At 36.8% G+C, this 12,782-nt stretch overlaps 2 protein-coding genes across 3 annotated transcripts in view; one reads left to right on the top strand and one right to left on the bottom strand.

Annotated features, from left to right (window-relative positions):
- Positions 1-6,956: 6,956 nt before the first annotated feature.
- MC4 (metacaspase 4) lies at positions 6,957-8,883 on the top strand. The gene is made up of 2 exons (XM_010262503.3): positions 6,957-7,420; positions 7,801-8,883. Exons 1-2 carry the CDS (start codon positions 7,075-7,077, stop codon positions 8,703-8,705), a joined length of 1,251 nt encoding a protein of 416 aa, XP_010260805.1. The 5' UTR covers positions 6,957-7,074; the 3' UTR covers positions 8,706-8,883.
- Positions 8,810-12,782, bottom strand: part of EMB1135 (RING/FYVE/PHD zinc finger superfamily protein) — a 104,678-nt gene continuing 100,705 nt past the window's right edge. Inside the window, exons 30-32 of one of the 2 annotated variants that reach the window (XM_010262504.3) lie at positions 11,257-11,385; positions 9,521-9,632; positions 8,810-9,247 (exon numbers count right to left, since the gene is read on the bottom strand). In XM_010262504.3, coding sequence (XP_010260806.1) covers positions 9,216-9,247; positions 9,521-9,632; positions 11,257-11,385 — 273 coding nt within the window. In that variant the 3' untranslated portion in view covers positions 8,810-9,215. Of the gene's footprint in view, positions 9,248-9,520; positions 9,633-10,950; positions 11,048-11,256; positions 11,386-12,782 lie in introns of those variants that run through there. The other variant, XR_735563.3, reaches the window with a different exon arrangement.

Here is a 12,782-nt window from a genome sequence, read left to right as displayed (position 1 = left end):
TGGCCTATGGGGCCATTCACGCCACCTGATCCTGGGCCAGTGGGCCGATGTGGCTGTGTGCTTCAAGTTCAACCAGTACAGTTTGTTTGATGTGCCACATGTCATGTCAGGCAGATTTGCCATGTGGGTTTTTATCATTGTCACGTAAGCACTGATTTTAAAACTGATATGGGGGCTGGCTGAATCAGTTTTTTCTCCGGGTGGATGGATCACCGATTCATTGACCCAGCCCACCCATGATCTAAAACCCAAATCCAATTTGGGTTTAAACAGGCCCCCATCATTGACTCAGCCCGGCTAGTTCGATTGATTGATCCATCACTGGACCAGGTTTTGGCTGTATTCTTTAGCTTTTAGTCACAGACCATGGTAGGGGTGCAAGTCGGGTTGGTCCAAGCCGATGACTTCATATTGGGTTCAGGTTGGTCCAATTGCTTCACTTCTTTTTTGTTAAAATCTTCTTATTTCTCAAATTTAAGATGAGTGGATTAAATAAATAATCATTTTGAAGTGAAAAATAAATAATTATTTTTGGGTTGAAATTGGTTTGGGGTTCTTATCTACCTCTATGTAGTGAGATATGGATTTAATTAAACAAATAATTAATTTGAAGTAAAATAAAAAAAAAAATTAATGGATTAAGTTTATAACATTATTACATGCACAAACTTAAAATTGTTGACACATATGCATACGTTTAGATGGGTTGATTAATAACGGGCTAATCCAATCCAACCCAATCAAATTATGAAAATCGAATTACTTGGGTTGAGTTGAGTTTATACGATCTCAGCCCTAAAGTTGGGTTGGGTTAGATCAGGATTGGACTCATGGAGTGGAGAGTTAGGTTGGGTCAAGTGAGGGTTTATGAAATGGCTGTAAATCGGGTTGCCTGGCTTGAAGAATTTTAATTATATTGGGCTCGGGTTAAGATTTGGGCCCATTGAAAATTTAATAAATTTCCAATCCAACCCAAAATTGTACACGTAGATGTACTCAAATCTATTGTCGTGGATTAGGCTTGTTGGTTTAATAACAAGTAAAGTCTGAATGCTACCTATACAAGTTAAAAGCTCAAATGAAGAGTTGCAAACAGTATCCAAATTCAATATATATATATATATATATATATATATATATATATATATATAATTAGTAAAGTTATTTTGAATGTTGTGGTTTTACTAAAGCCATTTGTGGTTCATTTAACAATAATATGTAATAATTTATTTATTTTTTAATTTAATTTATTTATATTTTTTAATATCCTATTATAATTGCCAACTAATGGTGTCTTAGTTGATATGATCTCTGACTTGTTGTAGCATAGATTTGGGATCAATCCCACTGCCACCAGGGTTGAGGGATGGATTTAGGGATGCAAACGAATCGGATAGGATTCAAATCAAGATATATTCGAATCCGATCCGACATTGTTCATGTTGGATCAGGTCCGACCCAATCTAACTTATTTTTTTATGAAAATTAATAAATTATTAAAAGAGAATTAAAATATACTAATTTAAATAAAGTAAAAACAAAAAATACAAGTATTTTTAATTATTTTTATCATATATATATACATGTTTTTTATAAAAAATAAATAATATAACAAATTTATAAAAATATATTTATAAACAAATAAATAACATATATATTATGTATATTTATATTTATAAATATATAATATATATCGAATTGAATCTTCTTGAATTTCTAATAAGATCCTATTATCCGATCCAAAGATCCGAATAGGAATGATCCAAATTTGACTAAATAAAATCGAATCTCGGCTCGAATCGAATCATAATCTGATTCATTTGCACTCCTAGATGGATTGCCCTCGGTTGAGTAGCCCCATGAAAAAAAAGAAATTATTACAATCTGAATTTGATACGAATCTTATATGAATTATTACAATCTGAATAGATTAGATTAGATTAGATTTGAATTCAACTATAAATGAGTCAAATTTGAATCTAGATTCAATCCAATTTTTACTTGATTTGGTTGTTCTCTTACCCTTAGTCTTAGCAAAATTATCACACACCATATCATTTAACAATTATTCTAATCCTATTCATGTTGGATGGTAATACTATGCCTCTTTGTTTTTGAAAATTTTTGAACTTTTGGATGACGTGGCTTCATGCTTCCATCATGTAGGGTGAAATGCTCCTTTCTAAAAGGAGCAAAAGTCAATTCCAAATCGAACCCAAAAAAAAAAAAAAAAAATCAAAGTCCAAAGTGTAAATCCTACAAATAACTATTAATAACTATTAAGTATAAAATTTTATTACTCACTTGTCTAGAAAAGCTAATCAAGCAGCTGATTAATTAGAATGCAAGGTTTTTAGAGTCAAAATGTTTGATATGCATAATTAACTCCTCCCTCTTTGGTCATTAAGAGATGAGAATTTAATCTTGGGAAAAAGTGCCTTTATGCTTTGGGTTTTGTGGAAATGCATAAATAAAAAAACTTTCTCTAATATTTCAATTCCTCTCTATTTGGTCATTAAGAGGGCTCTTGATCATTTAAATGACTTCTGGAGTAGTAATCATTTTAAGCAAGTTGATAAACCTATCAAATCATGGAAGCAAGTTATTTGAAAGAGCCCCAAGATCAGATCCATTACAATTAATTTCGACGCCTCCTGTGTCGATGGAAGTTGTTCTATTGCAAGCATTGACAGAGATTTCTCCGGAAATGTTCTTGACATTAAAGGTTATAAATTGGACTGCACCACCATCAACGTTGCTAAGGCCTGGGCTGCTTGGGAAGCACATAATCTTGCTCTTAACTTCAAAGACACTACCATCATCATCGAAGGCGACTTGAAGCCGGTCATTTCTTGTCTTCAGCAGTCCACTTCCCCCCCTCCCCCCCCCCCCCCCCCCCCCCCCCCTCGTGGCATTTAAGAAGCATAATTTCTAGCTATAAGGAGCTCGTGGATGTTTTCAACCTGTGGATTACTTACCACCATGTCTTTTCGGGAGGCAAATCAAGCGACAGATCTTTTATCTCATTTAGTGCTAGAGAACTCGGGGGACTCCCTCTCTCTTGACCCCTCTAATCTTCCCTCTAATTCGTCTCTCATTTGTTTTGCAGACTCGTGGGGACATGCTACCCCCCGGCTTGTGTAGCGCATTTCAGTTTCCATCAAGAGAAAAAAAAAACCCTCTTGTCAGTAAATTCCTGTTGCATTCATGGGTTGGGTAGCCCGACGTGCTGGCCTGCTGGCTTGACCCATCCTAAATCAGGTTTGGGTAAATTTTTAAGCCTGTGGGCTTGGGCTCAGGCTCAGTTCTCCCAAGTAAACCCAACCCAATAATATTATATATATATATATATATATATATATATATGATATAATAGAAATATAATATATATGTTAATAATAAATAATATATAATATATATTAATAAAATTAATATTAAAAAAATATTCTATATATTAAATATATAGAATAATATATAATATATTATTAATGATATATAATTATTATATTATAAAATACCTTTCAAAATCAGGCTTTGAGCTTTATATAGGGTCAGGCTCAGACTCAAGATCTAGGCCCAATGGTCAAACCGGGCTTGGGTTCAAACCTAGTGATTTTCTGTTAATAAAGAAACAAAGTCCGACCCACAAACAAGGTCTAATAACTTGATATGTGAAACATGCTATAATAAATCGGGATCCATGACTATGAATCCATGGCAACAAGTTTTATGAAAATTAATGATTTGTTCCCCTCAGAAAATTTTATTGGTTTTCTATTGTTTCAAACCCTACCTATGCTATAATATCCTCCCTTAAATTGTGATAAATTCTTTCAACTATCAATGTTTCTAACTGTACAAACCCATAAAAATTTTTGAGGTGGAAGCATCAACAAAAACCCAAAAATTATAATGCCGACTGCCAAACTCATACAACCTCCTTTATTCGGTGTGGGACCAACAATAGAAGACAAGCTTACACTGATTAAGTTAATATACCTACCCCGGCCATATAATTGGACAAGAGTTGGATGATGAAGACATGCTGGCCCCTTTACCTTTACTCTCTCTAAATCTCTAATAATAATAAAAAACTTTAGAAAAGCAATTGCCGACATTTCAAACACCTTCATTTTCTACCTCTTTTTAAAGGTCAGCCTTTTTAATTCTTTTTCTGGTTTTTAAAGGTCGGCTCTCTCTCTCTCTCTATACTTTGATTGGCAAAGTTCTTGTGAGGTTAAGTTTGGAAGGAGTGCGAATACAAATATGCAGAGTGCAAAATCTTATCCTTTTATTATTTTGTACCTATTTTTATTGTACATATTTGTATTTATACTCTTTCTAAATTAAAACTGAGACAGTTTAGAAGGAATGCAAATACAAATATATATAAAATAATATAAATGCAAGGTTTTATATTCTATATATTTGTATTTGTATTCTTTCAAACCGAGTTTTGGAAAGAGTGCAAATATAAATATATACAAAATATAAGATTTTACACTTTATATAGTTATGTTTTTATTCCTTCTAAATGGAGCCTTAGGCTCGGTTTGTAAAAGATATAAATACAAATCTATAATTTAAATGTATATAAAATAATACAAAATACAAGGTTTTACATTAATTCCAATTACCCAATTCAGTCCTCATAAAACGGTTTTTACACTGCTCACAACCTTTTGCAGCAATGAATCTAAAATATGTCTGTATTTATATATTTTTATTGATGGAGAGATATTCATAATACACAGCTGCAAGTGACCGTGAGGTCTGAATGAAATTTGAAAAGGATGCCTAAAATGCAGTTGTTCATCACAAATTAGAAAGCTCTTCATATACCATGTCTTTTCTGTATAATAGATTTGTTCTTATTAACATTTTTTTGCCTAGGGAATTGTGTTTGACCTGATTTTTATTTTGTAAAAATAAGTAAAGATATTAACGGAATTCTGATGCTTGCTTCCATCCTTTTGGCACGAGGGATGCCATTGTTTTGTGTGGGATTAAGTGGGCCATGTTCTGATTGCTAGTGAATGCAGGCCCAAGTAAGTAGCCACAATTAGGGGCCGGGGGCCGTTTGATATATTATAGCTGAAGTTGCTAAGTTGAAAGATTTCTTGTTTTGTAGTTCGACTTTATGTTAGACCAAATAATTGAATAATAAAATTTTTAAGGGTATAGTGGTCTATTCAATTTTAAATTCAACTATTAAGAAACCTAAAACCTCCTTGAAAACTTATACAAGGATAAAGCAATAAACTTTTCAGTTCAGCATCTTTAACTGTTATCAAACCGCCCCGAGTAGGGGTGCATTTCGGGCTCATATATTTTATGACTCTAACCCTAACCTGACCTCACTCTTCAAGTTGGTTGCATGAGAAGGTCCACCACGGTAAACATTCCATCTAATTAGATATCTCTCGTTGTTATAACTTATAATCAATGTTTTAAAACTCAGTCCAGAGATCAAACGGTTTTTACGCAAATGGGTCAGACTGTGACAAATCAACTATGCAAATCAGTCTTCAAATCGTGACCAAGTAATGTTTCAAATGATTCGACCGTTTGAATCAACAACGGGTAGAAAACATTGGTTACAACTTACAACACTCATATATTACAGATTAACAACAGGAATTATGATTGACTGATCAACTCTAGGGGTGATCATTTTAGCTCGGTCTGGCCCGATTCAACCTAGAAATTGGGCCTAAGTTTTGTGTTCAGCCCAACCTATGCCCTGCCCCCTGCCCCACATCACATCAGGCGCACAAATTTTAGGGCCATGTCTAGGCCTAATACTTTAGATCTGGTCCAGGCCCGACCCAATTCATATATTTAAATAAATGTATTATATATATATATATTATATTATATTATATTATATTATATTATATTATATTATATTATACATTAATATTATGACACTTTTAATATACATTATATGTAATATTCTATTTTACATAAATGTATAAAATAAATTTATACGCTTATTGATGAGGATCAAAATTGACCACAAGGGCAAACATGAAAAGTTGCTGGAGAAGGGTGTTACCTTGGCTCAGCACCTCGTCCCGGTACCTTGTTTGCTAAGAGACCTACAACCATAAGAGACGTCAAAGGCCTCGGGTGATCCTAGGGATGTGGACTCCGACAATTAAGTCAATAACACCAATAGAAAGTAAGGTGAGCTGGAGAGCTTAGTCAGATGAGGTGAGAGCTCGTGTAGAGAGCTAGAGGGCTCGTGAGGAGAGCTAGTGAGCTCTATGTGCCGAAGTGTTTGATGTGCCTTATTCATAGTAGCATACTACCATATACAGTTGTGTCCAAATGAATGGGAAACTCACCTATTTATAGAAGAGGGGCTTCATCCAAGAATTGACACGTCTCTCACAAGTAGTCAGAGCTTAGTCCACTTGTCGTGCCCTCAATTGACACGTTGTGTGCACGTGATAGGCAGTGGGCCTACATGGAGTGCAGTAGCATTGATGTGTTGATCAGCTCAGCTACGTGTTGCTTGTGCATGTTATGAGTTAGTGTAAGATCAGCTCATTAGAACCAGGTCAACTCGTAGCTCATCAATTGACAACTTTGCCCCTAGCATGCTGCCACTTGGTGGTTTCTAACTGGTGGTTGCTTTTGCCATCTCACTTATTATATATTATTCAATATAAAATATTAAGGCCTGAAATCAGTCCAGCCCGGCCGAGCTTATGCTTAAGGCATGAGACCCGGGTCAGGTCGGGCCCGAGCCTTATCATAGGTGCAAACCGCAAAGCAAAGCCTGGCACGGGCCATGATCATCCCTGATTCAAGTCCGGACTCCGGAAGCAGCGATTAATCCAGAAAAATAAAAATAAAAAAAGCTAAAAGTTACACGTGTAAAGAAGTGAGAGGAGGCTGACGGTCATTCGCTCGCTCAATTTCCGTTTTCCGCATTAATTGGTTGATGCTTTCACCAGAGGAAGATATGTTTTTCCTTTTATTGATACTCGTTCATTCGTTCGGGATCTGACTCTACTACTCCCCAGTTACAGAGAGAGATTGAGAGAGAGAGAGAGAGAGAGAGAGATGGCCAAGAGAGCTCTTCTGATCGGATGCAATTACCCAGGAACCAAGGCGCAGCTGAATGGATGCATCAACGACGTGAAGAGGATGTTCCGATGCCTCGTCGATCGATACGGTTTCTCCGAAGATGACATCACTATCTTGATCGACACCGATGACTCATATACCCAGCCCACTGGCAAAAACATCCGACGTGCTTTTTCTGATCTCGTCCGATCGGCTGAGCCCGGCGACTTCCTCTTCGTCCATTACAGCGGCCATGGTACCCGTCTCCCTGCCGAGACCGGCGAGGACGATGACACCGGCTACGACGAATGCATTGTCCCCTGCGATATGAACCTCATAACCGGTACTCAATTTTCCTCGTAAATCATGTTTTCTTTCTCCTCTTTCGCCACTACTGCCACTAGTAATTTACTGCTTTTCAAATTTCAATCAATCATACTAGATCTCTTTCTCTCTGTCTGTCTCTCTCGTTTGACTCTGGGTTTCCAACTCCTGATTTTAGAATTTAGTATCGATCACCTCTTACTCTTATTATCTGTGCTATCATTCTATAAGAATAAAGAATCGAAGATCTTTCATGGGTAACTTCTCAATTCTCATCTACTGGGATAGATAATGAATGTCCGGGTGTCCTGATCATAGTAGCTTGCATCATAGATACTAGAAAGGTTGAGGCTTCTGTGTATGCGGGCGGGTGTCATGTGGATTCAATTCTGTGTGCAGATGATGATTTCAGGGAATACGTTGACAAAGTCCCGGAGGGCTGTCGTATAACAATTGTGTCGGATTCATGCCACAGCGGCGGCCTAATTGACGAGGCCAAGGAGCAGATTGGCGAGAGCACCAAGCATCAAGAGGAGGAGAGATCGGACTCAGGTTCTGGTTTTGGCTTCAGAGATTTCTTACATCAGAAGGTGGAGGATGCATTTGAGTCGCGGGGAATACACCTCCACCACCACCACCGACGTCATGAAGAGGAAAGTGAAACCGAGCAAGAAGCTCGGTACACCGTGCCGGGTCACCGCATTAAGAGCAAATCTCTGCCTCTCTCCACTCTGATAGAAATGCTGAAACAGAAGACAGGTAAAGAAGACATCGATGTAGGTAAGCTGCGGCCAACGCTGTTTGACCTCTTTGGGGAGGATGCCAGCCCTAAGGTGAAGAAATTCATGAAAGTTATCATGAACAATCTCCAAGGCGGAGAGGGTGAAGGTGGAAGCGGTGGTGGGATACTGGGATTTGTTGGGAATCTGGCGCAGGCGTTCCTCAAGCAAAAACTGGAGGAAAATGATGAGGGTTACGCCGAAGCTGCAATGAAAACGGAAGTCCAAAGTAGCCATGAAGTTTACGCTGGGGCGAGCAAGAGAACACTTACTGATAGTGGCATATTGATTAGTGGCTGCCAGACTGATCAAACATCTGCGGATGCAAGCCCATCGGGCAATTCTGATGAAGCATATGGTGCTCTGAGCAATGCAATCCAGACCATTCTTAGCGAGTCAGATGGCACAATCACCAATCGGGAGCTGGTGTTCAAGGCCAGGGAGATGCTGAAGAGGCAAGGATTCACTCAGCGACCTGGGCTTTATTGCCATGACGATCATGTGGATGCTTCTTTCGTTTGCTAATCTTTCTATTTTGTTTTTGGCATGTTTTGATAGTTTGTGTGTGCGTGTGCGTGTGGGTGTGGGAGAATGCTTGTATGACTTTACTATTTGTTATAAGCAATAAGTTTGAGAAGACTGGCCGTTGTGTTGTATTACATCTTGAATTTGTATTACAATGGAGGCTCTGTTACAGTGAAAATTTACTGGATGTGCAGGTCGGTTCAAGCAGGATCACAACTAGTACATCTATATGACATTTCTCTTGCTGACGATCAAATGTTGATAATTTACAAGATATAGGCCAAAATGGAATAAAAAAACAATTATCAATGAAAACGTTATCAACGCAAAAAACACCCACTTTTCTTCTTTCCCTTCTCTCTACATGGGGCTTCAGCTGGTTTTCTTGATCTGTAACTGCTTGTTGGCTGTCAAAGGATATAACATAAACATAAATTTGTGGTGCCGACCTTCCACAAAAGTTTGATAAAAGCTGTCACCCAAAATGACAAAAAATCCTGTCGTCCATTCTTAATCATCAATATCCTGAACCCATGCTAGATCTGCCACATTAAAAGATTGACTTGGTTAATTAGATGTCTGTATGACAATCTACATCCAAAACAAAACTAACACATCAGGCTGGTTTCATGGTCATAATAACGTTGCTCTTTTTGGGCCATCTACATCCAAAGGAATGTATGAACCATCTAATGAAAAACTAGTTAAACGTATGATTGAAATGATCTAGGGTAGAACATTTAGATTTGAGATATGCATATTTATGTGTGACCGTGTGTGTGTGTGTGTGTGAGAGAGAGAGAGAGAGAGAGCACCATGTAGCACGGTTTCAACAGCATCATTAGGGACAAAAAGTCCAACAATTCGCTGGTTATCTGTCGTAGTCTCTATGCGTACAATGCGAAGTCGTTTATGGCTTTGGCGGACCTGTTGAGAAGTTGTACCAATTGCGAATTTACCCAAGCAATCGAGAGATCAAATAGAAGAACTCAGAAACAATCTAATATAGATAAGAATATTGTACTAAGATTGTGCCTACATAGCATTTCTATAGGATCCTTGCAGATTGACGGTGTGAATTTGTAACTCAAGCAAAATAATGTTCACAAAAAACTATCATTAGGGCTGGTCCAAATTGAGAAGAGATATCAAAAAATATAGAGCAGTAATAAGTCAAAACAAGGCCTTGGATAACTATCATTAGGGCACTCCAATTTGTGTTTCTCTTAGAAATAATCAAATTGTCTACACAGATGTAAGATTTGGGTAATCAAAATTTGTCTCCTCACATATTTATGCACTATTATTTAGTTCCATTTATAATTATATACAATACCAAATCAAATTAATTATTTCATTTACAATTATATATATAGTTGCCAATGAAGTATTGCATGGATGCAGACACAGGATTAAGAATCCGACATGTCTACAAGTCTGACTTGATAGTAGTGGAGCGCCCTGTTACCCAGGCTACTAGGCACCTTCTTAGGCATCATCTAGGGCAAATGTTTTTATATAAAAACATCTCGTTGTCTTTAGCTCAGTTCTCTATTTTTTATGAATTATGAAGAATTAAAAGTAGCTATTTGTAGATATCACAACACATTAGACATGATCTACTGTAAAAGAATCAAACATTATAAGTAGAGTTAGAACCACATTACATTGCCTGTGAAAAAATAAAGGGACAGATCTCTATTCTGTTAATGCAAGACATATATACAAAGAAATGTATGTCTAAATAAAAGAGTAGAAAAGAAAAACATAAATATGATGTGATGAGAGATGGAGCCTATATTATTTTTCATTGCAGCAAAGATAATAGAGAATAGAATGTGCATGTGTTAATTGCAGAAAAGGAAGAAAATGAAGGGCAAACATCCTTTTTCTGGTAAAGTTAGAAAGATAAACTGGGAGCGGGTGATTATTGATTACAAAGGATTTTATTCTGCTAAAGTTCCTAATGAATAAGAGGTAGAGGATGCTGATTATTCTCTATGAAGTTCTTATGGTCCTAGGTTGATGAACCAACCATTATTTGATGCTTTGAAAGGTGAACAAGAACTTGGAAAAGGGGGAGAATATGGTATGTTTTCCAAGATCTAAATTTGAGCATGAGCCAGAAGAACAAGAGATGGTATTTGCTTTTTTAGCAAACAAGGAATATTTTGGACCAGCAAGGCGGTGATGATGTTCCAGAACAAGTACAATCCCTACAATGAGAGTCAAGATGTTTTCATACTTGTTAATTGCCTCCTATGTGTAGTAAGTAACACATCAACTTTGCCTCCTATCAACCAGCCCCTACGTTAGCTGGACTGGGCTAGAAATAATCACCGCTACATGCAGAAGAGGAGCAAACTCAGGTGCCAATTACTAGCTCAATTTTTGCTATTATCAATTATGCAATTCTTGCTGATGAGTCAAGAAATTGAGAAGATAAAAGGTGTCTTAATTTTCAGGTACTACATTATTTATTCATATAGTAGAAAAGCAATAAAGCAAAGTGCTGAGAATTATTAATAAAGTAGTAGGTTGAATCAGATACCTGCTTAGAAAGGGCCTTCTCAATAGTCCCCCAAACAGGAACAATTAGACCACCCAATACATTTACTTCCTGTAGTCTCCTTCCAACTGTACAGAAGTTTCCAAGCTTGCATTTGGGGCCATGCATGCACTACAGGTGAGGTTGAAAGAGATTTAAATGATGGAAAATGTAAGTTGTATATAAGGAAAAAATAGAAAGGATAGGACCAGAAATGATTAAATGAAGGGAATATAAAAAAGGAATACTTTTCAATATTGAGCAACCAATATCAGCAACAAGGCCTCTTCCATTTTAGACAATGTAAACTTGACAATTGACCATTATCAGAACTTCACAACTAATGATATCCTAAGGGCATGGAAGGTGGTAGCGCAGTCATATAGAGAAAGAAAGAATTCGATTGCAGTGGAAACCCCCACAAGGCAGCAAATTAAAGTTGAACTTTGATGGAATTTCCTTATGCAACCCAGGTATGGCAGGAATTGGTGGGGTAATCAGAAATTCCAAGGGCAAGATATTAGCTATTTATTCAGGTCCACTTGGAGCAGATAATTCTGTGAAAGCTGAATTGTTGGCTCTTCTTCATGGTCTTTGGTTGGCAAAGCAGCTGGGTTTCAGACAGATGGAGGTGGAAGGGGATTCAAAAGTAGTTATTTCTTGGGTGAGATGTAATAAACATATCCCTTGGACTCTCAAGAATGCTTACAGGGAAGTTGAAAGGCTTGCAAGAGATGTAAATTCTGATTTCAAGTGGGTAAGAAGGTGTGCAAATGGGTTAGCTGATTACCTTGCTAAACAAGGAGTGGAAAGGCAACAGTTGTTTTGGGCTTCTATGTAACCTAGCAAACTTACTTGGGATGACTTTACGGTCATCAAACTGTACTGTTACCTCTTTTCTAAGTAATTATTTCAATAAATTTTTGCTGATAAAAAAATGATAATTGACCATTTTAAGTACAATAAACTCTAATAGAAAATTATCTTTGCAATTTGGTTATATCTACACAGATGTTCTTTTGAAACATTAATTTGTGGGCATGGTTTAAAGTATTGATACGCCTGATACACATGAATTTACGTATGGGGTGTTTTGATACTTTATAACTTTTTTTAGTTTTTTTTTTTCAAAAATGTTTCAGGGGATTGGTTTTAGGCTTGCCAACCCCGCGAAAGTGCTGAAATTCTGAAACACCCCTTATTTGGGGTTTTAGAAAGCTAACAATATGATACGATACGCACGATATGGGGCATATTGTACCGAAATTTTGAACTTTGTTTGTGGGGGCATCAAAGTAGCATTAAAAATCCAGATGATTAGATATTGAATATTATATTGCTTTTATTGAATAATGAAATTGAGTATTTAGATGATTAGATAAGTTCAATTTTTAATCTCTTATTTTTCTTACAAGTAGATGCTATGAAAACATTCTGTTTATCTTTGAATGGAATTTTTTGCTTGGCTTTTGAGAACCTTTTTCGTACTCTAGGCTTGTAGCTCATCCAAGATTTTCCCCAAATTTCCC

Source organism: Nelumbo nucifera, chromosome 7 (assembly GCF_055504915.1).
Source record: "Nelumbo nucifera cultivar China Antique chromosome 7, China Antique-T2T, whole genome shotgun sequence".
NCBI classification, from domain to species: domain Eukaryota; kingdom Viridiplantae; phylum Streptophyta; class Magnoliopsida; order Proteales; family Nelumbonaceae; genus Nelumbo; species Nelumbo nucifera.
The sequence above is the reverse complement of the archived record's forward strand: the minus strand, read 5'-3'. Positions and strand labels throughout refer to the sequence as shown.

What these genes read in the sequence shown, in the direction of transcription:
- MC4 (XM_010262503.3), top strand. Translation starts at nt 7,075, where the DNA reads ATGGCCAAGAGAGCTCTTCTGATCGGATGCAATTACCCAGGAACCAAG. An exon ending in CGATATGAACCTCATAACCG is followed by an intron (nt 7,421 to 7,800) that starts GTACTCAATTTT and finishes TTCTGTGTGCAG; the next exon opens with ATGATGATTTCAGGGAATAC.